Source organism: Abrus precatorius, unplaced genomic scaffold (assembly GCF_003935025.1).
Source record: "Abrus precatorius isolate BTA unplaced genomic scaffold, Abrus_2018 Scaffold1, whole genome shotgun sequence".
Classification (NCBI taxonomy): Eukaryota; Viridiplantae; Streptophyta; class Magnoliopsida; order Fabales; family Fabaceae; genus Abrus; species Abrus precatorius.
In genome coordinates, this window is record NW_020874291.1 from 943412 (window position 1) to 970946 (window position 27535).

At 31.0% G+C, this 27535-nt stretch overlaps 2 protein-coding genes across 3 annotated transcripts; one reads left to right on the forward strand and one right to left on the reverse strand.

The window, feature by feature from the left end:
* Positions 1 to 10107: 10107 nt before the first annotated feature.
* On the reverse strand, positions 10108 to 12571 carry LOC113857049 (putative ankyrin repeat protein RP714). 2 transcript variants are annotated; one of them, XM_027488732.1, is made up of 6 exons: positions 12435 to 12571; positions 12186 to 12273; positions 11527 to 11591; positions 10649 to 10717; positions 10516 to 10565; positions 10108 to 10426 (listed from the first exon to the last, which is right to left on the reverse strand). In XM_027488732.1, exons 1-6 carry the CDS (start codon positions 12507 to 12509, stop codon positions 10303 to 10305), a joined length of 471 nt encoding a protein of 156 aa, XP_027344533.1. In that variant the 5' UTR covers positions 12510 to 12571; the 3' UTR covers positions 10108 to 10302. The 2 variants fall into 2 exon arrangements, with proteins under 2 accessions (XP_027344533.1, XP_027344541.1); XM_027488740.1 differs by having other exon boundaries at positions 10268 to 10426; positions 12186 to 12277; positions 12439 to 12571.
* Positions 12572 to 19422: 6851 nt separating this feature from the next.
* LOC113857502 (subtilisin-like protease SBT4.3) lies at positions 19423 to 21588 on the forward strand. Its single transcript, XM_027489477.1, has one exon. The coding sequence runs from the start codon at positions 19495 to 19497 to the stop codon at positions 21586 to 21588; it is 2094 nt and encodes a 697-aa protein (XP_027345278.1). The 5' UTR covers positions 19423 to 19494.
* The last annotated feature ends 5947 nt before the right edge of the window (positions 21589 to 27535 follow it).

The following is a 27535-nucleotide window of genomic DNA, read 5'->3' on the forward strand; positions in this document are numbered from 1 at the left end:
TCACGCTACACATAAGATATTGACATGAAACCAATTTCTAAATTTCACGCATACAATTTCCTACAACTTTTATGAAGGAGTCGAGTCCTAATTTTACACTAATAAGTCCCAGTAAATCAAAATCCGTGACTGTTAGAACAGGACAACCTCCTAAGGTGATAGCTAGAACACCTGTTAGTAAAATAGACATAACTTGAGTTACAAATATCCGTTTGAGGTGAAACCAGTGACTAAATTTCAAGAGTATTAAAAGGGCTACAACTTTCATGAAGACATAAACTCCTAATTAAGTCCATACAAATCCTAGAATTTAGTGAACAGTGACCTGCGAATTTGGATTCTTAGGTCTTTAGCTCAACCACTTCTAATCTTCCATTTCAAGCATGATTCTAGTATCCTAGATATAAAACCACAACAATAAAAGCAAGATAACACCCTTCCCATTCCTATTCAAGCTCATCCAAGTAAGAAGGAAAAATTAAATAATACCATTTTAAAAAAAGAAAACCATACAAGTGTAGAGGAGGATAAGGGTAACAAGTTTACCTCTTGAAACTTTTCAAAAAGATCAAATTTTGGCCCTCAAAATCAAGCTTGAAGGTGAGTATGTATTTGAGAGAGAAATGAAAAAAAACTTACGAGAAGCTTGTAGAAGATATATCTCTCTCTCAATCACTTTTTAAAAGTAAAAATTTAATTACTTTATCTTTTTTTTTAACTTAAAAATTTTACTTTTGCAAATGTATATTTCTTTTTCAGTTTAACAGGTAGGGAAAATTTTTAAAAAAATAGTAGAACATTTAGAATAATACTGGGATAGTCACTAAAATTTTAATTCACTCAAATTGCTCTTGGATCGGTTCGTTTTTTGTCTATGTATTAGATGTACTGAAAAATAAAATTTTAAAATTTATCAAATTTCATTGTAAAAATTTACTTTCCAAGATCTTTCTAATATTATTAGGCTCTCATAAATTTTTTAAAATTTTACGGCTTTGTTTGTTATAAAATTAAATTCAGTTTGAAAATTTATTTATTTTTGCTACGATTCCTGCAAAATAAGCTAATTTTAAGTATTTCCTAAAAATTCCAGAAAAATTCTAGAAAATCACAAATTATCTAATGAATATAAAACTCTAAAGTAACATTAAATAATTCCTAATAATTTAATTTTTTATTTTATTTTAAATTTTGACAAAGGTTTTGTCAAAATTCAGCAGATCACGGATAATGAGAATTAGGATGTTACACACAGCTCGTCGATTAAGACATTACTTTGAAAGTCATCGGGTACTCGTATGTACAGATTGTCCAATGGCCAAAATGTCGAGGAAACCAGAGTTGGCTGATCAGCTGATACATGGACAATTGAACTATCTAAATTCGACATTCATTTTGAGAACCGACGCCCCCTTAAAGCTCAGGTGTTAGCCGACTTCGTCAATGAATTCACTGTACAACGACAAACTACTTCGGACATGTGGAATCTGCACGTTGACGGATCATCAAACCGATTAGGTAGTGGAGCTGGGGTCATACTTGAAGGACCGAACACATTCCTTATTGAACAATCCATTCGGTTTGGATTCAAAGCATCCAATAATCAAGCCAAATATGAGACTTTACTTGCTGGTCTCAGATTAGCAAAGGAGATGGGAGTTAAACGCATTACTGGTTGGAGTGATTCAAAAATTGTGGTCGAACAGGTTAATGATACATATAAGGTTAGGGACTCGATTATGCTTAAATATTACCAAGAATTCAAGAAAATAAAAGATGAATTTGATGAGGTATGTGTTCGGCACATGCCAAGAAACATGAACGAGCGAGCCGACAGGCTTGCTAGGCTGGCTAGCCAAAGAAAATCGGGGCAATTGCAAAGCATGGTTCATCAAGAAATCCTCCAACCCAGCATCACCAAACAAGAATGCATGGACATAGAAAATTCATCTCATAATTGGATGACCCCAATTATCCGGTACCTCATCGATGGCAGCTTACCAGAGGATCTAGCTTCAGCTAAGAAAATAAAAATGCATGCAGCTAAGTACCTTCTTCTCGGCAACGACTTGTACAGAAGAGAAATTTCAACACCTATGCTTAAATGCCTAGACGACGACCAAGCTAGCTACGTCATAAAGGAAATCCATGAAGGTATTTGTGGTACCGATTCGGGCGGACGAACTATGGCAGCAAAAATACTCAGAGCCGGATACTATTGGCCGACACTCACTCAAGATTGTCACTTGTTTGTGAAGAAATGGATTCCCTGTCAATAACACGGTCCTCACCTCCACCAACATGTTGATACCCTTCGCCCTATTAGCTCTCCTTGGCCTTTTGCTATTTGGAGAACAGACCTCCTCAGTCCTTTCCCTTTAACAAAAGGACAATGTAAATTTCTCCTTGTCGCTGTGGACTACTTCACCAAATGGATTGAAGCCGAACCCCTTGCCACCATCACGGCTAACAACATACAGAAATTCACTTGAAAAAACATCATTACACGTTTTAGCTTCCCTCATGTATTAATTACAGATAATGGGCTTTAATTTACAGATCGGTGATTTAATGAGTTTTTGGAAGGTCTGCATATCAAGCATAGAGTTACGTTTGTTGAACACCCTCAGACTAATGGCCAGGCTGAGGCCGTAAACAAAGTGATCTTACATAAATTAAAAAGGAGATTGGGTTCGGAAAAGGGAGAATAGGCAGAGAAGCTGCCCGAGATATTATGGGCTTATCGGTGCACGCCGCAAACCACAACAAAGGATACTCATTTTCGGCTTACATATGGTACCGGTAAAAATTGGAGAGCCTTCATTCCGAAGGGAGAATTTCGAGGAATCAGCTAATAATGAGACTCTGGCCATCAACCAAGATTTGATAGATAAGGTGCGTGGCCAGGCAGCCATCATGACCGAGGCTAGTAGAAGAGGGATGGCAAGAAAATTTAACTCCACAATTAACCCGCGACAATTTTATGAGAATTATTTAGTATAGCGGGTAGCCACAGATGCACGAAGAGATCGGCGAGAAGGAAAATTAGCAGTTAACTGGGAAGGCCCATTTCGGGTAGTAGCAAGATTAGACAATGAGAGTACAAGTTGGAAACTTTGGAAGGAAAGCTTGTACCGAGAATTTGGAATGTTACACATTTGAAGCATTACTATAGTTGAAGACTTGCTTGTAATTTGTAATCGGTGCACTCTTTTCCTCCCCCAGGTTTTGTCCTCTTAAAAGAAAGTGAAAAGGAGTTTTCCTGGGAAGGTTTTTAACAAGGCACCTAATCAATAAAATACTTCTTCTCTATTATCCGATTTTTAATGCATCAGTATTTCTTTCAAGCACCTGGTTGAATTAATTTAATCCCTCCTGAGTACCCCTACTCGGCGAAGGTTGAATCATTATTAAAATTTCCTCATAGATATTTTTACTTGGCTAAGGTAGAATTAATTTAATCCCTCCCGAGTATCCCTACTCGGCCAAGGTTGAATCATTATTAAAATTCCCTCCCAGGTATTTTTACTTGACCAAGGTCGAATTAATTTAATCCCTCCCGAGTACCCCTACTCGGCCAAGGTTGAATCATTATTAAAATTCCCTACCAAGTATTTCTACTTGGCTAAGGTCGAATTAATTTAATTCCTCCCGAGTACCCCTACTCGGCCAAGGTTGAATAATTATTAAAATTCCATCCCAAGTATTTCTACTTGGCTAAGGTCAAATTAATTTAATCCCTCCTGAGTACTCCTACTCGGCTAAGGTTGAATCATTATTAAAATTTCGTCCCAAGTATTTCTACTTGGTCAAGGTCAAATTAATTAATTCCCTCCCGAGTACCCCTACTCGGTTAAGGTTGAATCGCTATTTAAATCACCTCCCGAGTACCCTATTCGGTTAAGGTTGAATCGCTATTAAAATTTACTTACTTCGCTAAAGATAAATTAATTAAATTCCCTCTTGCGCACTCCTACTTGGTCAAGGTTAAATCGCTTATGACCAAGTTTTCAATACAAAGTACAAGTTAAGGAGAAAAAAGAGATTCTATTTCAAAATTAATGGCTACAAAATTTAAGCACTAATGGCTCATGAATACAAAGAAAACAAATCTAATTTTCTTCCCCTTCCTCGGCATCAGGACCAGCTACCTCGAGATTAGCAGCATTTTCATTAGCGACAATTCTTCTTGGGGCTTCGGCGTCAGGCTCCACATCATCATCAACCTCATTGTAAGGAATAAACCTGCCGCCAAAGAAGTCCTTCGTGATGTCAAAATGGAAATCGGCTAGAACCTGGCAGAATCCATGGCATTGGCGAATAGCATGGTTAAAATCGGACTCATGTTCATAAGCAACTTGCTGAGAACACTTCTCGGTAAAGGTTTTCATCTCGGTTTCAGCCCTTTGCTTTTCAAATGCCAAGGCTTCCTCTATCTCGGTAGATTTGGCCCGTAAGGCCTCCTCCATCTGACAAGACTTCACCCTTAACGCCTCCATTTCCTCCTCCTTGACCCTCAAAAGTCTCCTCGACCGCCTGAACCCGGTCTTCCACTATCCGAAAGTGCTCTTTATATTGATTAACCTGACCCTGTAAGGATTGAATGGTCTCGTTAAGACTGGCTTGAATTTCTCTGCTCTCTACCAAAGCTTCTTCAGAAGCCGAATAGGCAGTTTTTAACTTCTTAACTTCAAGAATTGGATCCACAACTAGCTTTCGGAGCATCGTTGTTGATCGTACATGAAGTTCTGCATAGCAGCACCAGAGCGATTCATATTCTACGTTATTGACCAGTTCTTTTCCCGAATCAAACAACAAGTTGGGAGCAGTCAGCCGGCCGGTATGAGTTCCGATTGTCAAGAAGCCATCGGCAAGCATTTCCAAAGGAATTATAGGGTTGGAGGAACTGCTTCCCCCCTCAGTAGCCGCGACTCGGGTTTGCTTGTGCGCCCCCTCTACACCGCTCGGCCCACCCGAATAGGCATGTTTTCTCTTTCTCTCCCTCTCGGGCTCTTTGCCTTTGCCCTTGTCCTTACGTTTCTTGGATTGGCCTTCATTAAGAACAAGGTCTCGGGGAGGAGGGCAAGGCTCTGGTACTTCAGGAAGTTGATCAATTTGAGGATGACGATGTTCCTCAACTGGTGTCCCTTCCGGTATTCTCTGCTTCAGAGTACAACGGAAGGTCGGTACATCAACACCGCGTTGAGCCATTAAGCCTGCATTAAAAATAACAAGTCAAATCAATACAACTTGATTCCAACTATAAATTAAAAATGAGATGATACATACCCTCCATATCCCAGCGAGGACGCGGGGACTTGAGCACAAGGATTACGTGTCGGGCAGGTAGTTCTTGGGGAAGGGACTTCAACAATTCTAAATCCGACAACTCCCTAGCCGATAACATATCCTCGGGGCATATGTCGTATCGGCGAGGCGCCCAAGTTCAGTGAAAAGGGAAGAGAGGATTATTCTCACTATCAAAAAAATAATTTCTACCTACAGGGTCCACGGTTACCTTGAAGTAACCGGTCTTGAAACCCTTAAAAGACGAAGCATATGGTTTAAACAAAGGCAACTCGGGTTGCCTTATTAGAGACACTCACCTTACTAAGTCAAATGGGCGTGTACAAAAGAGATGAAGAAATAGGCCTACACTAGGTTTTATATAATGAAATTTACAAAGTATCCTAAAGATTTGTATTGTTGCCCACCCGTTTGGGTGTAGTTGTGTCGGCGCTACATTCAAAACCCTCAAAACTCTCATTTGGAAGTCATCAAAGGGTAGCCTAATACTTAACTCTCTAAACATGTATTCGTACATAAAGAAGGTGTCGGCCATTCTGACACCCCCCAGGAAAACAAAGTCAGGGTTCTCAGTTTCGTCCCCTTGGCAGGAATTGAGGTGTATTGGATACGGATCAGACGCCTCCCACAAAGAAATATCATAATTATCTACAAAGAGTTGAAGACTTTTATTTCTTCTAAAACGAGAAAAGTACGTGGCCACTTCACTGTTTACCCACTCATATCCAGATATCGTACAGGGGGAAACACCTGTCTTTCCCTAGGGAGACTAGTACTCGGTAAGGGTTCAGAAGCGTTAGTGTCACTCAAAGCAGACGACTCGGCTTCATTGCTGCATTCCCTAACCTGTGTTTCTTCAGCCCTCTTGTTTGATATGGATGAAACCTCGCTAATCCCCTCAATTCCGTTCATAATGTCTACTTCGACAGTATTCGGTCCCGAAACATCAGATAGAGAATCCTCCCACTCAATAGGTTTGGCCATGAAAGAAAAAGAAGTGAAAAATTAAAACGCACCTTACAAGTAGTTGGTATGGAAGAAAAGCTGAATATCTTTGAACACTCTTCGGCTTGGAGCAACAATGTGCAGGTTTCGGTACAGAGCAAAAGAGCAGAAAATAGATGCAGGGACCACCACATATTTATAGGAGATCTGATGTCGGGAAAACGAAAAGATGCCCCTCCTTTTGAACCGTCAACTCCCTTTCAGATCAACGGATAAGGTTGGGCACCCTTTCATTTCATACACCCGCTGATGAAACCCTAAAAGCCAACATTCTAGAATATTCCTTTACAAATCATTATGTTGCTAAACCGAATACCCTTTGGTGTACACCTGATACACATTCAAGTTTAAATACTACCATCACTCGTCCACTAAAAACTGAATATCTCCCTCAGTATATTCAAATTCACTCTAACTGAATACCCCCCTCGGTATAGTCAAAGACATCTTAACCGACTACCTATTGTAGCCTTAACACTGATATTTAAAGCCCTCGCTTCGTACCTCTTCGGGCTTGGAGGGCTAGTATACTGGATAAAGATCAACTCGGTCCTACTTGTAAGAAAAGGAAACCGAGTACCTATTCGGCATAATAAGCCAGATACCCCTCGTCAGGATTAAAAGGTAATTAACCCAATTAAGGGTAATAATCAAGATATTATTTACTTTAAATAAAGGACTAAAATGAAGACTGGCTCGACAGGCCCATTGGCCCATTACAGTGCCTATATAAAGAAGGTTAAAATACAGGTAAAGAGTTGACTTTTTATTATTAAATAGCTTTTATTACTCAGAACCGAATCCTGACTTCAGTATCGGAGTGCCTTTTGTAGGTACCCTCCTACATCAGCAACGGTTAGAGAAACATCAGTACGTCAGAGTAGAGACTTGAAGACCTGTGTTACCTTAACAGGAACACATCTTGTAATACTTGAAAATCTTCGACAAACCCTTTACATCCAGCTAACATAAATAAATTTCAAATTTGGATTACAAATTGCTAATAGTTTATAGAAACATCATCCTTTTTATTATGATATCTAGGTCTATCTTCCGCAGAAACTGTTACAAGAACATGTGTCCCATCAAGTGCTCCAATATATTCCTATAAATAATGCAAATTCATTAAAAAAAATTAGTTTTCCAAATTTTTTTTATAATTGGCAAATCTAACCTACCAATTGATCAACTTACCTTAAACTATCTCCATTTGTTTGTATCTAAACCTTCTTGGTTATAGGTATGAAACTTCAAATAGTCTTTACTCACTTTCATTATAGCTCTCAAAGACATTATTGAATTTATAACTAAACTGCACAACTTTGTGTTTTAAGTGTGGGCAAGGATATTGAAAAACATCGCCAGAGTTTCAACTATTGGAACATTTCTTGTTCTTACTAATCCACCACTCTCTTTGTAGAATCCTACAAAGCTTGAAAAAATTACTCTTACCCTCAACTGTTCAATTCAATTTTTTGTCTATTGCTTTATAGAGATGATTAAGAAAACTATGCCTCTCTATTTCCTAATTTTGAGCTGATTCCTTAACAAAATACTTGTGAACATTTCTTCTCAATCCACAGTGCTCAAGTGAGTATCACCATGGTTTCAATTAATCCAGCAGCATCAGTAGTCTAAATGCATGCCAAGAACTAACTAATTGTGAACATTCACGATTTAAGAAAGTAGAGATCATCATGACTTAAAACCATTATGCAATTAACTGTTATTTTTTGGTATAACAAAGGACTTTAAACCAGCTTCCAGGGGTAAAAAGGATACACATAGATCATAAGAAAAACAAATTGTAAGCATGAAATAATATAGAAAAACAAATTGTAAGCATGAAATAATATATTAAGTCCATAAAGAGAATTATCGAAATTCACTTTCTGATAGTATGTATTCCAGCCAAACTTTTTAGATTTGCTCAGATTAAGCTTTTATGGAATGATCTGAACTCTGAAGAATGGAAGGCCCAATCCACAGTGAAAATCACAAAAGACTTTTTTAAAAGCCTTTCAGATTTCAATGATTCTGTCAGCCAAAAATACAGAGCAATAATATACAGCGCATATTTTGTAATATCGATAACAAGGGTCGGTGCTTCATAATTTGTAACACAAAATGTGAGATACTATAATGCAGAGCAATAAAGAGAACAGGGGATGTACCTATCCACAGGCCACAGCAACAGAAACAAGTCACTGGATCAGACTTCAAGCTTTTGCCTGAGAGAAAAAAAAGTAAAAATCTATTGAGATGGATGAGAAATCAAACATGAAGAAGATGAGAGAAAATACAGAAAGAAATGAAACCTGGTTCTTACAGGGAAATGATAGAAAATCAAAAGAGAAACCTATATCTAATGGATAGCAGATTGAGAGAGAGAGAGAGAGAGAGAGCCAACGAGAGAGTGAGAGAGCACAAACTAGAGAGTGAAACTTCAACGGTACATCATAAATTCTCACCCTTTCTGCAGAATTTAGAATTTTTTTAATTAAAATTTTTTACTAAAATTCTTAAATTCTTAAAATTAAATATCTAACCAAAATTTTAACCATAAAATTAAAATTTCTCTTAAAGAATAAACTATTCATTTAAAATATCTCATTCAAATACATATTTAAAGTGATTAATTTAATTTTATAAAAAAATTTATTTGAATGATAATTTAAAAAAAAAATTTAGAAATTTCAGTAAAACAACAGAATTTGAAATTCGTTAAACTTACTCATTTTGTCTGAGATTTTCACCTTCTTGTAGTTATTACAAAGTATTGAAAATAACTACTTCAATGCCATCAAAAACCAAAACTTTTTTTTCTTATACCTTGTAATGGACTCTTCAATAATTTTAGAAAATCACTTGATATGTAAAGTTATTTTTAATTTTTTGAATGGAAGTAATTTAATTAATTTATCTAAATAATTTTAGAAAATCACTTGGTTTGATATGTAAAGTTACTTTTAATTATTTTTAAATTTTATAAATTTTTGAACGAAAGTAATTTGATTAATTTTATCTACACAAAAGTTTTTAAAAATAGAGAATTTTAAATGAATGAAATTTAATTACCTTATTCAAACAAATATTTAGAATTGTAAGTAAATTAAAATTAATTACTCAGTTCAAACAAAATATTAGAGTTAATTTCTGAAAGTGATTTTATAACTTTCTAAAATTAAATTTCAAAAGTAATTTAGAAATAACTTCTATAATTAATTTTTTAGAATGTATTAGAACATACTTCTGAAATTAAAATCTAAAAATACAAAACAATAGAAGAATGGTGCAACTAACAAATAGTACAAAATAAAATCTCGTGAAGTTTATGGATTTGTATTGACCTTGACCTAAAAACACAATGAATTTGTATGGATCCCCAAAAGAAATCATTTAATACATATTATTTAGCGTGCAAATGCAGTACAGTTTAATTTCAAACCAGAAATACCAACATTCTTCCCTACTTTAAAATTATAAAATCTACTAGTATTAGAATTTCAAAATTACCAAATGCTTTAAAAAATAATCATAGTTTAGAATCATGACGTATAAACCACTTCTCTTCTTTCAAATTTAATTTTACCTTTGAGTGTACGACACTTCATTGATTCTCCACAAAAATTAAAATTAATTATCTTCAAAATTATAATTATCCACTTCATCACAAGTCCAAAAAGAAATGTATTGCGGCTCCTTTAACTCTTCCATTTTCCAAAGGAATTTCATTATGGAAACTGGGAAAAAAAAGAAGTCATGCTCCTAATCCTGTTCACACTAACAAAGTAAACATTATAGGAAAACAAGTATTACCATCATCAAACTATTACAGGGTGCTTAGAGAAGTATAGACATCAAGTTTCCTGTACGGAAACCATAGCTCCTAATCCTGTTCACTAACAAAGCACCATTATAGGAAAATATGTATAACCATCACCAAATTCTCTCATATTACAGTACAGGGTGCTTAGAGAAGCATAAACTTCAAGTTTCCGGTGCAGAAACCATAGCGCCACGAAGTTCAACTAGTGCCACTGCTTCATTAATTGCATCAATCACTTCTCGCTTTCCACCACTCAAAGCTTCATCCATTGGAGTCCTCTCATGACTGGAAAAGATGCATGATAAAAAAAGATGCATTATAAGAAACTTTGGACACATCTTAAAATTCTTGAGGCTCAGGATAATATAACAAACCTGTTTAAAGCACTAACATTAGCTCCGCTCGTGATTAATTTCTTCACAACCTAGAATGTACTTGCCAGTTAAGGAAAACCATGCATGATCAATGAAATAATAAGGGATACCCTTAGAAGTGTGCAGTATTTACCTCAACATGCCCATTGAGACACGCCCAATGAAGAGGTGTATTTTTCTCCTCATTTTGTGGATTAAGATCCTGTTCACACAACCACGAGCTTTAAATATGTTATGTTCGGATGCTTTCAAGAGAGTTATTTTCCTAATATTTAATTTACCCCCCTCCCCCTCCTCCTTATCCCCAATTTGATTCTCTTTTCTTAATCAAAGCCTCTATTGATACCCTTCTTAATTGGCCAAACCATCTTAAGCAAATTTTCATCATCTTCTTCTCAATAGATTTTGGTCCAACTTCCTTTAGGATACATTCTAAGAACATATAAATATAACTAATTGAAGAATATAATAGTTTATCCCATCCAGAAGTTGATAGGTACTAGTAAACATGATTTTTCATGCAATGTCAAAAACTTGATAAAATGCTGTAGCCACGTGACGTAAAGAAGTGAGCAAATCAGTTAGAGATGGATCCTTCATAAAAATCCAGCTAAAAGCATGACATTTTATAGTTAAAGGAGGATGGATAATATGGATTTTTTAACATTACTATCATTTTGGTTGTTAAAACCATTTGATTTTTCACCCCTGCTGTTGCCTAGGAACTGCCTCATGTACACATCGATGTACAAAGTGGTATAAGTTCAGGGAAATGGGCTGCATAATGCAAATACCTCCTGGTTTTTAACTCAGACAATGATTAGTGTATCGTCATCAAATATAAAGTGATAGCACGGAATTACTCAAAAGGTAAAAGGTGGTAATGGTCAATGAAACAATTTGCTATCAGACAGAATGTATTTAATTTAATTTTAGTGATCAACCGAAAGGCTTATTCAGATCAGAAAGTTAGAAAATCAAACTGACAATATTTGTGAAGAGGCTACTCACCACTCCTTTACTGATTAAATACTCCACAATATCAATATATCCATTAGCTGCAGCCATATGAAGAGCTGGATTCATACATTAGAGGAACAAAGTCAAGTACATATGAAGAAGTATAACGGGTCATAGCTAAACAATTTTCTTTTGCTGCATTAATCATGAGACAAAATTATCTTCTTCAAAAACTTTAATATACCTGGTTGGGGTTCTCAATTCCCTTCCTTCCAAATGAAAATTAACTTATTCAATCAAAATGGCCATATGAAATGGGCACTTTCTTCAATACAAGTTCCTATATCTCATGATCTCATCAATAACAAGCTTTAAAATCCAAACTTTCATCAAAATCTACCTTACCATTTTTTAACATATTAATGCAACCATTCAACATATAATTTTCGCTAGCCGATTGATTAATTCAAGATGTATAAGCATGAAATCAAAGGTTGCGGCCCTTTGATTCACCCTAATTATAACATGAATTTCACACAATCACTGGAATACTATTTTTATTCAGACTGAATCTAACTGGAAAAAAAAAAACTGGTAGACACCAAACTAAATATGCATTCTAACAAACTCCACCTTTACTGTAAAAAACACTACCGAACCTTAAATTCCAGTGAGTTAATTCCATAGTTAACACGAGCTGTAATATATACCTGTTCTTCCTTGTTCATCCTTGGAATCAAGACAAACACCAATACCTGCTAAGCTCTTAACATCATCTAGGACACCAAATCTTGCAGACTGTCAAAACACATCAACATTTCAATACCAACAATAACTAGCTGTCATTTCATCTAATTAATCATTAGCTAAAAATATCACATTTTTTTATTTTAGTTCTTCCAATATCTAAAATGGAATAAAAAATGATAATCTGAGGAATTAAGCGATTTAATATCAACCCCTAGCAGGAGTTCGATGTCATCCGGTGTCGTTGGGGGAGGACCTGTTCGTGTGGTGTTCTCCGCCGCACCCATTTGCAATTGTTACACTCGCCTCGCTGCTCAGTTAGAGCGATCCCAAACAAACAAACAAAATAAAAAAAGTAAAAAACCCTTTGATTAGGGTTAGAACTAAGTATCGCATACTTATAAAAGTAACCCATTTTTTATTTACATTAAAGACTGATTTCTGGAATTTCAACGACGCCGTTTCAACCGAGAGAGCACAGGAGAAGTCCTCGCCAGTTTAACAGTTTTTCATGTGGTGAATGGTAGGCACACATTTATTTAAGATTTAATATAGTTTTCTTTCTTGTATGTATAATAAATTTTTTTATTAAGATTTAATCTTTAAAATATTAAAAGATTAAAATTTAGTTTTTAATTAACGAGTAATTTATAGTTTTCAGATATCAATCTTTTAAAATTAAATGATGTTATATTAATTAAAAAATTATTATTAATATTATTATTATTATTATTATTATTATACCCCTTAGACTATTTTTTTTTTGTTTTTTTTTTAATTTGGTTAGTCGTTGAAAGAAACAACGTTAACATTCATTAAAAGAAAAAAATACAATTACATATTTAAAACTTATTTCAAATAATTAATTTTTAATATATTTATATAAAAATATCTAGATTACTATATTCTTATTGCTATTAAATAAGATTTTACTTATAAAATAAATTAAAAAGTACTGAATAAATCTATATTTAAACTTTTAACGTTGTTTATATATATATATATATATATATATATATATATATATATATTATTTTGATAATTTATGCTTCATTTAATAAAGATTAAATTTTTTATTTTATCACATATATTTCTGTATTTTATAATATATTACTATTAAATTTTTTAAATTAATATATTTTATATTGTTACATCAGTGTATTTTATTCCCTTCAATGTTCATTAATTAGGATAATAATTTAATTGAATTATTTTCTCCTCCTAGGGGATATCCGCCATGAAAATCTCATCTCTCCTTATCTATTTGTATTATGCATGAAAAAATTATCTTACCTTATCAAAGATAAAATCATGAAGAAAGAATGGACCCCTTTCTCCTTTGAATCTCAAGGCTCCAAAGGTTTTCATCTCCTTTGTTGATGACGTGATAGTTGCTAAAGCAAACATCAACAAGGCTAACATTATTAATAAGGGCTTGCTTGAGTTTTGCCTAGCTTTTGGCCTTAAAATTAATTATGGTAAGTCATCTTTATTTTTCTCTAAAAACGCTAATGTGTTTCTTAGTTAGTTTATCAGTTGTTTTTTAAATATTAATCATGTGAATCATTTTGAGAATTATTTTGGTATTCCATTTCTCATCATAAATTTTATAGGAGTCAATTCTCTTTCCTTATTGACAAAATTAGGTAAATATTGTCCTTATGGAAAATGAATTCACTTTCATTAGATGGTAGGATTATTTTACCTCAATCTTGCTTAATGAGTATCTAAACTTAGATATCCCTCTTCTATTTGCAATGAAATAAATAGTATTTGCAAGAAATTTATCTGGGTTCCTTTGGTCAATAAAAAATACTTCCTCTGGTCTTTTTTATAAAAAATAAAATGAAGCATTTTTTTGTCTTTATTATAAAAAATAAATGATAAATTTCTTCAATACTCTTCTTTTATTAGTATAATTAAATATATAAATTACTAATTATACCATTTAATATCGTGGATATTTTTAGAATAAAATTTATATTTATAAAAAACATAACAAAATTAATTGTTTTTTTTAATCTTGGTGATTTAATCTTTCGGTTCTTATAAAAAGGATCAGAGTGAGTACATCTTGTTAGATGACAACACATTTGTAAAGTTAAAACTAAGGGTAGATTGGAGTTTACAGATTTGCATATGTTTGATAAAACTTATTTAATGAAACTTTATTAGAGGTTAAATCACTAATCCATCATATTTGAAGGCTCAAGTCTTGAACCATAAATACAACTTCAGCCTTAGTAATAATTTAGGTATTAAAAAATCCTATAGAGAGTCCCAGCTTTGGAAAAATTCCATGTTGGTCTCACCTTAGTTTTCTCAAGGCTGGGGTTGTTTTGTAAAGGATGAAATTTATAATATTCTTAATTTCTTATGTAATATATAAAAAATAATTCATATTGAAAAAGAAAAATAAGGTAAATTTTTTTTTTATATTTATAACTTAAGTGATAAAAAAAATTCACTTAACTTTCCATTGTTCAAATTTTAAGAAGAACTTAAAGTCATAAATAAATTTAAAGAAATGATTCTAAATTTTTAAATTTATAAATAGAGTAAAGTTGAAATTTACATCTTCATAATTTACTTAATTCTTAAACAAATATAAATTTGGAAAAATAAACAATATTACTTTCCAACATAGTAAGTTTCTATCTAAAATGAATGTAAGTTATGATTAAAATGACTAACTATCAATATTATATGTATACTTTAAATTACCATTTACAATAGAATATTGAAGTATTATAAATTTTAAAATTGACATTAAAATAATTACATAACCTTGTTAACTCAAAATATAAAATTAATAAAAAAAATTACAATTCTTCAAAATAATCTAAACACTGACAGAGTCATCCCTTATTTTTGTCTCACTAAATTTCTTAAAATAATATGATTCTAAATTAGGTCAATCTTCTTCAATTTTCTTTGAAATCTATTTCTTGAAAATAATTAGTAAGGATAAGTATTTCTGTCTCACTAAATCTCTTATTTGATAGAATAGAATGACACAGAAAATACTATCTAACAAAGTATATAATATATTAGTTAATAATAACTCATGAATTATACTAAGAAATTTTACAACAAAGCATATACTAAATCAATTACATTTGTAATATTTATAATATATATTTTTACACCAATCTGTATATCATAATACATGTATTATATCACATCAATCAATATGTCACAATACATATATCCTAATCACACCCGTCAATATATTACAACACATATATTATAACAACTCTAATTAATATGTTACAACACATATATTATAAGCACATACAATTACTACATTATATCACATGCATCACAATTTCACAATTATTGCTTTTAAGATCTCGAGGTCTTCCATAAGTATAAATAGTTGTTGGTTAACTATTACAACATGGATATAACGTAGGCTAACTCGGCTCTTTTTAGCAAAAGTGTGGTAAGAAGTTTATGTCAAGAAATAAGTGTAATGTCTATGGTGCTTTTAATCTAATTGATTGTGTGTAATAAAAAAAAATTCATCATCCTCATTTTTCTCAGATTTTCAAAATCATTTCTTTCTTCCATACTTCCAATATATCTCTGGAACTATTTATACATATTTTCAATAATTCTCATAACATTCACTTTTTCAGCATTTCTCATGACACTTTTTCTGCATTTCTTATGACATTCACTAATAATGTATTTTTCTCTTCATTTCTTTCTCATCATTCGATTAAATAAAACATGTATAAGATTTCACACATACAAACTTAGTCTAATTCACATATACATAATAAAATACATTTAATCATTTAACAATAGTTAGACATTTCTTATTAATCGTTTATATTAATTCTCTTTCTATAATTTTCTTTTATCATAACAGGACTTTAGCCATTTAAAACAAGTATTAACTTTCAAAAAAGATTCAAAATCACTGTAGCATGTCATTCTAATACAAATAAATCATCAATCAATTTTACATTATATAGATCAATAAAATTTGCTAAAGATCAAACACCGTCAGACTTAAACCAACAGTTTAACATACACATTCTATCGGTCTTAATAAAATTGTTTATTCTAAAATTTAGTATTTCTTATTTTCATTCTCCAATGCATATATTATTCACATAAATAATAATCAATAGCTAACTCATAAAATTTCTTAAGACATTGTTTGCTCGTAACTGTTACTATAAAATTCTATTTTAGATGATTCTTAAATTAAACTACATGTTTTTCATGCCAAAAATTTATTTTTTAATATTATATTTTCAAGAAAATACTTTAAATCTATTATTCAAAATAGGGTATTTTGAAATTTTCAAATTAAAATATAAAAATAGGAATTAGGGTATAGATAAACTCCCCTTACCTAGAAATAAATTGTAAAATCACGTTTTCTGTGAGATCTAAAAGAGAGGTACAATAATTTTTATAGAAAGTTTTGTTCTAAAAATTAAGATTTCTCTCGTATTACAAAGTATAAAACTTAAAAAAAAAAAAAAAACTTACTTGAAATCTGTTACAACAAACGTTTAATTTTATAAAAAATAATTATTTAAGATTATACATATTTATATTTATATTAAAAATAGTTATATCATATATAAATATAAATTATAATAAATCTATAATTATTAAAAATAACAAAAATTAGAATGAACTGAGTTTACTAAAATAATTATTAAAATTGGACAGTTGTTCATTTATTTAATTTAAATTTATTATTATTATTTTAATATTTTTTATAAAATGTTAATTTATCCTTTAATTATTATATAGTTAAAAAACTTATAAATAATTCTTAATTAAAATCATAAATGATTAATAAATCATATTAAATTTAATTAAAAAAATGAAAGAAATGTAAATTTTAAATTAACTTTTATTTTATAATATTCTTCAATGTTAATTATATTTGATAATTTTTTATGATAAAATTTAATATAATTTAATAAATAATATTTTTATTCCTTTAAAAAATTTATATTTAAAATATTTTTTTGCTAAATTAAAAAAAAAATGATACGTAGGATGTGAGCTTGAACCATTTTGATAAGTCTATTTTCTAATATATGTCTAATAATGGAATATGTTAAAAATATTGATTATATTATATTACATATTTGAAATTACTATAAAAAATTGCATTAAAAGCTATTTATGAATTTAAATTAATAAATATTTTTAATTTTTAATTTTTAACACGTGTCCTTGGATACATTAAAAAAATTAATTTTATAATTAGGACAAAAACATATTTATAATTATTTCTTATAAATGGAACAAGAGGTATTAATGATTTTTTTAATATTAAGAATGTAGTAATATGTTAAAATATTGAAAGAGTCCCACTAACCTCTCATTTGATGATCACTATTATGAAAAAGATAAAATATAAAAAAATAGTAAAGTAATTCTTAATACTAAGCTAATTAATAATATTTTAAATATTAAAATATCAATTATATTAACCATGTAGTTTCTTTTATGTGTTACTCAATTATTAATTTAAATAAGAAAGAAACATTAATTTTTATAATAATGAATATAAAAAGACATTACATTGTATTTTAATTGATTGATAATGTAAAATTTTATACTATGCCCAAAATTCAAATCATTATATTATATTATATTTATATAATTTCATAAAATATATAAAAAAAGATGAGGATATATGTTCAAAGACAATGTAAGGTGAAACAATTTTAAATACAAATTTTTTAAAGTGTATCTAAAAGCACATTTTAAAAATTTAAAGTAGATTTAGAAAAATAAAAAATATTTATCATCTCAAATTTATAACAAGAATTTAAGATATATTTGTAATTTTCAATTAAAGTATTTAATAAAATATATTTAATACATCTTAACATGTATCCTTGACTCGCATTAGAAAAATTATTTTAAATGATACTATATCCGATTTATTTATAAGAAAAAATACATAATTAATTAAGATTGAAAAGTTTAAACTTTATTTTATAATTATTAGTATTAAATATTTAATATAGTATAGTGAATATTAAATAAATAAATGTATCCGGATGAGTATCTCTTTAATACAAATATTACAATAATCAAATATTTTAAAAACATTTAGCAATTAATATTTATAAAAAATAACCTTTATGTTTTATATTTAGAAAAAAAATATAAACATGATTGAAGGTAGTATATATTAATAAATAATTAATGCAGAAGATTTTAATTTTTTGAAGTTTATGCAACGCATGAATCTTTAGAAAAAGAAATATTTTAATACAAGAATTTTATCGAAACATTAGATATACATATATGTACACACTTAAATGGGTACTCCTATATATAATCAGAGCTATTTTTGACTTTTTTGAGACCCTAGGCAAAATAGAAAATTAGAGCCCTTTAAAAAATTTATAAAATATAATAAACAAAATAAAAGCATATATTAATAATTTTATTAAAATAATACATTTTTTAAGTGGCTATAATTTTTTCTAATAAAATTATAAAAAAATATTTTTTATTCAAATAACTTCTATGTTATAATTAACTATAAAAATACAAAAAATCATAAAAAAATGGGTTCTATAAGTATTTTGAGATGCAAAATATTAATGATAACATTAATATTAATATTTTTTTAAAAAATTCTTTATTGATTGATAAAATTGCGAGACCATTCAACGGTTCTTCTGACATTGATGACTTTAGGTAGGTTTTGATTAACTTTAACTCTAAAAAATTTCTTTCAGTTGATGATATAATCTCTAGGACCGTAAAATAAATTCTATAAGTGATTAAAATATTTAGATAATAATCTGCAAATTTGACAAACTCAATAATTGTTTAATTTTTTGGAGAAAATAAAATTCTCCATGAGCATTAATGTTAAGAATAGTAAAATTTTGGAATTAAATGAAGTTTTGAGTTTATAGAAGTCAATGAGTCGAACGTCATAGCAAGTGAGATGCAAAAAATTAAAAGGTCTTTTTTATTTTTTTTAATTGCAAACTATAAGAACTGAAATTCTTTTTCAAGTGAAAGTATGATACGATTTTTACTTTGGACCCTCTTTTAAGCTTGGGCCCTAAGCGATTGCACCTCTAAACTATCCTTCAAATCGGGTCTGCATATAATATATCATTGAGTCCCATCATTTGACAACCAACAATGGCACCGCCTACTTCTACTCTCATCTATTTCTCCTGTGTTTATTTCATCCTTGCATGCATATTATCTCTATCATGTGACGCTGTTGATGAAATTCCAAAACTTCATATTGTATATATGGGCTCGCTCCCTAAGAGTCCATACTCTCCAACCTCTCATCATATAAATATGCTTCAGCAAGTTGTTGATGATGAAATCAAAGCAACAAATTCCATAATCCATAGTTACAAGAGAAGTTTCAATGGATTTGCTGCAATGCTAACTGATCAACAAAGGGAAAAACTAAGTCAAATGGAAGGTGTGGTCTCAGTTTTCCCAAGCAGAACTCTTCAACTCCACACAACAAGGTCTTGGGACTTCATTGGAATTCCTCAATCAACCAAACAAAGCCAAATAGCTGAGAGTGATTCAGTTATTGGTGTGCTTGACACTGGAATCTGGCCAGAATCAGAGAGTTTTAGTGATAAAGGTTTTGGTCCCATTCCCAAGAAATGGAAAGGGACTTGTGCTGGTGGCAAGAACTTCACTTGCAACAAGAAGATCATTGGAGCAAGGTTTTATATAGATGATTCTGCAAGAGACACATATGGCCATGGAACCCACACAGCATCAACAGCAGCCGGAAACAATGTTCACAATGTGAGCCTTTATGGAATTGCACAAGGCATTGCAAGAGGGGGTGTTCCATTGGCAAGAGTTGCTGCATATAAAGTATGTAATGAGATCGGTTGTCGAGTTGCTGATGTCTTGGCAGCTTTTGATGATGCTATAGCTGATGGTGTTGACATCATTTCCATTTCAATAGGAGGGTTTTTTGCACTTAATTTTGATGTAGATGGTATTGCAATTGGTTCCTTTCATGCCATGGCAAAAGGGGTACTCACTGTGCATTCTGCAGGCAATAAAGGCCCTAATATTGGAGGCATTCAAAGTGTAGCACCATGGATACTATCTGTTGGAGCAAGCACCATCGATCGCCAATTCATTAGCAAGGTAATTCTTGGAAATGGGAAAACGCTAACAGGAAAATCCATTAATACTGTGATGTCAAATGGAACAAAATCACCAATTGCTAAACAAAATGGTGGTTCAAAAAAGTGTGAAAAATTAACAGCTTATGACTGTAATTGTTTAGATAGTGATTTGGTGAAAGGAAAAGTAGTTCTATGCGGCAATAACACTAACGGAGCCTTTGTAGCTTATGCTAAAGGGGCATTTGGTGCAATCATTAAGTTGTCTAGTGAAAATGATATAGTCTTTGTTACTCCAGTACCTTCTGTAGGATTGAATTCCCATGATTATGCTCTTGTGAAGTCCTACAAAAGTTCAACAAGAGATCCAAAACTTGAAATACTAAAGGGTGAGACAATTGTAGACCACACTGCCCCTATTATGGCTGATTTTTCTTCTCGTGGACCAAATGCCATAGTTCCTGAAATCCTTAAGCCTGATGTCACGGCCCCAGGAGTTGAAATATTGGCTGCATACTCACCAATTGCTTCAGCTTCATACTCAAGTATAGGTACTCTCAAGGACAATAGATCTGTGCAATATAACATACTATCTGGAACATCTATGTCATGTCCTCATGTTGCTGGAATAGCTGCATATTTGAAAACATTTCACTTGGATTGGTCACCAGCAGCTATCAAATCAGCAATTATGACTTCAGCACAACCCTTGAATGGTACTAAGGATCATGTTGGTGAATTTGCTTACGGTTCAGGACATGTCAATCCTATTCAAGCTGTTAATCCAGGACTTGTTTATGACATTGGTAAGGAGGATTATATACTAATGTTATGCAACTTGGGTTATATCAGTAAAAGAATAAAAGCTATTTCTGGTGAAAATTTCGCTTGCCCTGGTGCCCCTGATGCATCCTTGGTAAGAAATCTGAATTATCCTGCACTTGGAGTGAAAGTTAAGCCTTTGGAACCTTTCAATGTTAGACTTACTAGAACAGTCACAAATGTTGGGTTACCTAACTCAATTTACAAGGCAATTATCATACAAAAACCACAAATTAACATCACAGTGGCACCAGAGATTCTGTCTTTCAAATCATTGAATGAGAAGCAGACATTTGTTGTTACAATCACTGGTAAGATACCAAATCAAACTGTGATCACCTCATCATTGGTATGGTCTGATGGTACCCACAATGTGCGAAGTCCAATTGTTGTAAGTGATTATCCTAGAAAACAATAACCAATGATTAAAAGTCTAATAAAAGTATTGGCTTTTGCCCATAATTTCTAATGTATTGCAATTTATCAATTTTAAGACAAGTTGGGGCCAATTAAATTTATATTAGCAAGTTTTCTTTTCAATGGATCGTTATGAAATAATTTGAATGATTTGGATTCGTATATGTAGATTATCAAATTGATGAGGAGATCAAATAATGACAAATACATTGTTCACCACATGATTAAGATAAAATCTTAAGATGACGGATGAATTAATCTATGTTCTTCTAAAACACAGCTATTTTTATCATGATGGAGAGCTGTGGTGTGCCTAAAAAAAAAAAAACTATAGTTTAGTATGTTACGTTGAGAAGTGTAATTTCCTCTCCTTATTTATGCTTTGAAGTTCTATATGATGGCAATCCTACTAATAGATGTACATATCTAGTAAAGTTCTTCGCAATACTTTAAAAAAAAAATTTCAAATTTAGTTGTCACATAGCATTTTTTCTGTATTTTTTTTAAAAAATTTATTACATCATTTATTTTGCTTTCACTAAGATTTTTTTACTTTTCATTTTTTGACCTTTCCCGATTTTATGATTATTTAAAAATATTCAAAAAATAAAAATGAAAATATTTATGTAATAAATTAGTATTGCATGTATTATTCCTAAATATCTTCAACAAAAAATATTAGTTTTATATAATAAATTTTATTACATACATGTATTTTTAGTTTTTAAAAAGAAAAAACTCTTTTCAAAATTGCATACAAAATGCTTTGTGTTTTTTTTTTTTTTTTTGTCTTTTTTCTTATTCTCTAAACTGTAGAGTTTTGTGCAATCATTTGGTGCAATCATGCATGTTATACATATTTTAATAAACAATATGATCAAATTTTATTTTATTTTTATTTCAATCCTAAAAATTTTATAATTATTACTTATTTCTATTTACTATTGTGTTGCAAAATAAAGCAATAATTTAGAAAATATGCAAGAGGAGTATTTGTTTGATATTTTTTATGATTATAAATTTAGGAAAATATTTTTTGAACTTTATATGAGACATGACAAAAAAAATTTCCCTTTTAATCTTGGAATATATTTTGAAAATGTGTATCTAAGAAAATAAAAAATAAATAAAGGATAGAAATAATTTATATAACATTATCTATGACATCAATTTTTTAATATTTAAATAATAAAACCAATAACCTTTTATACAATATAGTTTGAATAGAAAATTAATGTACATGACATCGAATATGATTTGTAAAAAGTAAGACAATACATATGCATGTGCCCTCCAAAATTATGTTTTTCCTTTGAAAATTGGCTCATGGTAAATTGCTTACTAATGAGGAAAGATATTATAGGCATATGACTGATTTTTCCTTACGTTCTAAGTGTAGAGAAGCTCTCAAATCCATCATGCATGTGCTCAGAGATTATTTTTTTGCTAAGCAAGTTTGGGAGCATTTTTTTTTCCTCACCAATAGGTCCAATTTCATAGCTTGAGGATTACAAACTGGTTGCTTCTAAATTTGACTAATTTTAGGATTAGCAAATTTTTTGACTGGACTAGTCTATTTGGTACAATTATTTGGCATTTATGCAAAGATAGAAATTCGTTTATTTTCCAACGTCTTTCTTCTTCTCCTAATAAGATCATTTATAAAATTTTGTGTGATTTTGATTTTTGGTTAAATTGTCACAAGGGAGTGATCAAACTTCTAGCTAGAGTTGCTAAGGACCAAGTGCGTGTTAAATGGATTCCTCTCCTGCCAGTTGAAGCTCAACATGAATGGGGTTGTTTTTTTACATTCTGATGACACTGCTTGTGGGGGTGATTCCTGACAGTAGTGGCAAATTCATATGTGGTTTTTGCAGCAAATTAAATAGATGTACTCCTCTTGTTGCTGAGCTTTGGAGTCTATTTTTGGGGCTTCAATTACCTTCTTTGAAAGATATTCATTCTATATGGGTGGAAAGTGATTCTAAAGCAACCTTGTCTCTAATTTTACATGTTCAACATCCTAATGATCCTCTAATTGGATTGATTAATAACATTAGAGATCTTCTCAAACCAATTAGATTAATTAGATTTGCCCATATTTTTAGGGAAGCTAACTCTGATGCCGATAGATTAGCCAAACTAGGCCTTTAAAATTCTTTACCTTTGTCTTATTTTGATATTTCTCCTCGTGTTGCGTCCTTTTCTTTGTTTAGATGCTTGTGAGAGCTAGACTAGTAGGGCCTTTTCCTAATCTGTTTTATTTTTTGGGCTATTAGCCCTGATGTTTAGCAAAAAAAAAAAAAGTAAGACAATACAGAACTGTAGTCCACATGGACTTCATGCGATCCCATTGATAATTGCTGACGTTTGCTATTATAGATATTTTTAGCATTTAATATCTTAACAATTTAAAAGTAGAATTTTAAAAAATATTCATTATCTCAAATTTATAACAAGCATTTAATATATATTTTTCATGCTAAGTTAAAATATTTAATAAGATATCAGCAAAAAAGAAGTATTTAATAAGATATATTTAATGCTTCTTAACAAATGTCCTTAACACACATTCAAAAAATCATTTTACATAATATTATTTCTAATTTTATTTATAATAAATATTTATAGTATTAAATAGTTAAATTGGTGCAGTGTATATTAAATGAATGTATCCATCTTTATGGTAAAGGAAGAGTACCTCATTAATATAAATCTTATAATAATTAAAGACATAGAAAGAACTTAATAATTAATATATATATATATATATATATATATATATATATATATAAAATAGTCTTAGATAAAAAAATTGATATAAATATGATTGAAGATAGTATATATTAATAATTAGTTAATATAGACAATAAATTAGTATTTTATTTTTTCTAATGTGTGTCAAATAGCACACAACAAAAATTTATGTATGATAAAATTTTATTAAAAATCATAAAACATAATTAGATCTAATATATTAATAACTTGAAATGTTTCAATTTTTAATATAAATTTGCTATTTATTGATTTCTCAATTTGTATCCTTCGAATACATATTAAAAAATATTAATATTTTTATCATCTATTTCAATATTTATAATATCAAATAATAAAAGCTCATTTTAATTATAATTATTAGAATAGTAAAAGATAAAGAAAATAATTACTAATAAAGAGAGACGAATGACAGAATATTACAATGTGTTTATATTTCTTTAAAACATAGTTATTCTTAAAATTATGTATCTGCTAATTAATATTTTTATTTTTTAAATTAAGAATATTGATATTTAATAATATATTTTAAATATTTTAGTAAAAAATTCATTAATATTCTATTACATATTGTTTTTAAGATTTTGATTCGTTTTAAGTTTATGCAATGCATGAATCTTAGAAAAAGAAATATTTTAAAACACGAGTTTTATGGAAATATAAGATAAACAAACATATATGCACACATCTAAATGGGCACTCCTATATACAATGTAACATTCAGATCCATCATTTGACAACCAACAATAGCCACGCCTAATTCTACTCTCATCTATTTTGTTAGTCAAAATTGGATGGCTCAATTTTTTATTTGGTAGGCACCGTCGCTCAATTTTTCATTTGGTAGGCACCGTCATCTCATTAGTTACTGTAGCAACATTGAAAAATTAACAAATTACTGTAGCAAATTTTTCCTATAAAAGGCAATGAAGCAACGGAGGTTTGATACAATTATTCACGGATCAATTAACACTGAGAGAAAATTGAAAAGTGTTATTTTGTAGTTCTTATTCCATTTTAAGAGAGTATTTATTGAGAAAAAAAATAGAGAAATTTATTACTCTTTGTCCTCATAATTTTAGAGGACTTCTTGTACTCTCCCTTTTACATAGTAGAATTATTTTGCTCGTCGTTGCCCGTGGGTTTTTTTTTCCGATTTGGAGTTTTTCCCACGTTAAAATCTTGTCTCCATTATTCTCTTCCTTCTCTTTATTTCCAATTAAATTTGAGCTGTTATTTAATTAGAAATGTCTACCGTTACAAAATTTGACATTGAGAAGTTTGATGGCAAGATTAGCTTTTCTATTTGGAAAGTCCAAATGAGAGCCGTTCTCACTCAGAACGGATTAAAAAAAGCTTTAGATGAAAAGTTAAAAAAATCGGCTTCCATGACCGATGAGCAATGGGACGAGTTGGATGAAAAGGCGCTTTCAGCAATCCAACTTTGTTTGTCCAAGGAGGTTTTATGTGAAGTGGCTGACGTAACCACTGCTGCAGAATTGTGGTTAAGGTTGGAAACTTTGTATATGACTAAAAGCCTCGCCAACAAGCTTTGTTTCAAGGAGCGATTATATACGTTCCGTATAATAGAAGGTACCCCCATTCAATCTCATCTTGATGAGTTTAATTCTATTATTATGGATCTGCAAAATATCGATATTAAAATTGATGATGAAGATAAAGTTGTTTTGTTGGTTGTCTCTTTACCTTCTACCTACAAACACTTCAAAGAAATTATGTTGTATGGTAATAATGACACCTTATCCTTTGAAGATGTTAAATCTAATTTATTGTCCAAAGAAAAATTTGATCTTGAAATCCATTCTGAGGACAAGGGTGAGGGTCTAAGTGTTAGAGGTAGAACTCAAGTAAAAAGGAGTACTAGTCACAAAAAGAGTAGATCTAAATCTAGGGGACGAAAATCCAGCACTACCTGTCGTTATTGCAAAAAATATGGGCATGACATTTCTGATTGTTTTATCTTAAAGAAAAAAGAAGAAAATAAACAAAAGAAAGAAAAAGGTAAACAACCTGTTGAAGCTGCTAATATTGATACTGATTCTGATGCAGATGTTATGGCATCTGTTGTCTCTTCTGACAAAAGAAGCAAAAATAAGTGGCTTCTTGACTCTGCATGCACATACTACATGTGTGCTTATAGGGATTTATTTACCACTTTTGAACCAGTTAATGGTGGTATTGTCTTGATGGCTAATGATACCCAATGCAAAGTTGAAGGAATAAGTACTATTCAGATCAAGGCTCATGATGGTGTCGTTAGGACTTTAACTAATGTTCGCTTTATTCCTGAATTAAAGCAGAATCTCATCTCTCTTGGCACCCTTGAATCTCTTGGGTGCAAGTATTCATCTGAAGGTGGAGTCCTAAAGGTATCAAAAGATGCCCTTGTTTTGTTGAAAGGTAACTGAGTTGGTACTTTATATTTCTTGCAAGGTTCTGTTGTGACAGGTTCAGCAGCTGTATCTTCTTCTATGCTTGATAATGATGTCACCAAATTATGGCACATGCGCCTGGGCCATATGAGTGAAAAAGGCATGCATCTTTTGAGCAAGAAAGGTCTTCTTGGTAATTAAGGCATCGGTAAGTTGGAGTTTTGTGAACATTGTGTCTTTGGAAAACAGAAAAAAGTAAGTTTCTCTACTGCAACTCACCGTACAAAGGCTATTCTTGATTATATTCATTCTGATCTCTCGGGACCTTCTAAAGTTTCCTCTTATGGAGGACGCCGTTATATGATGACTATTATTGATGATTTTTTTCGCAAAGTTTAGGTTTATTTTCTCAGGTATAAAAATGAGACCTTCCCCACTTTTAAGAAGTGGAAAACTCTTGTTGAAACCCAGACAGGGAAAAAAGTCAAGAAGCTCAGAACGGATAATGGATTGGAGTTCCGTGACGGTGAATTTATCGAGTTCTGCGCAAATCATGGAATTGCTAGACATAAAACCATTCCAAGAACACCCCAACAAAATGGTGTTGCAGAACGAATGAACAGAACTCTACTTGAGAGAGCTCGTTGTATGCTCTCAAATGCTGGGTTATGGCATCGACGTGAATTTTGGGCCGAAGCAGTATCAACTGCTTGTTACTTGGTTTCGTTCTCTACACTCTTCACTTAATTTCAAAATTTCAGAAGAAATTTGGTCAGGTAA

Excerpts from the sequence above, each read along its gene's own strand:
- LOC113857049 (XM_027488732.1), bottom strand. The coding sequence starts at position 12,509 with ATGGGTGCGGCGGAGAACACCACACGAACAGGTCCTCCCCCAACGACA. Across the intron at positions 10,566-10,648 it reads GTCTCAATGGGCATGTTGAG|GTTGTGAAGAAATTAATCAC; the intron begins GTAAATACTGCA and ends AGTACATTCTAG. Across the intron at positions 10,427-10,515 it reads AATGTTAGTGCTTTAAACAG|TCATGAGAGGACTCCAATGG; the intron begins GTTTGTTATATT and ends CATCTTTTCCAG.
- LOC113857502 (XM_027489477.1), top strand. The coding sequence starts at position 19,495 with ATGGGCTCGCTCCCTAAGAGTCCATACTCTCCAACCTCTCATCATATA.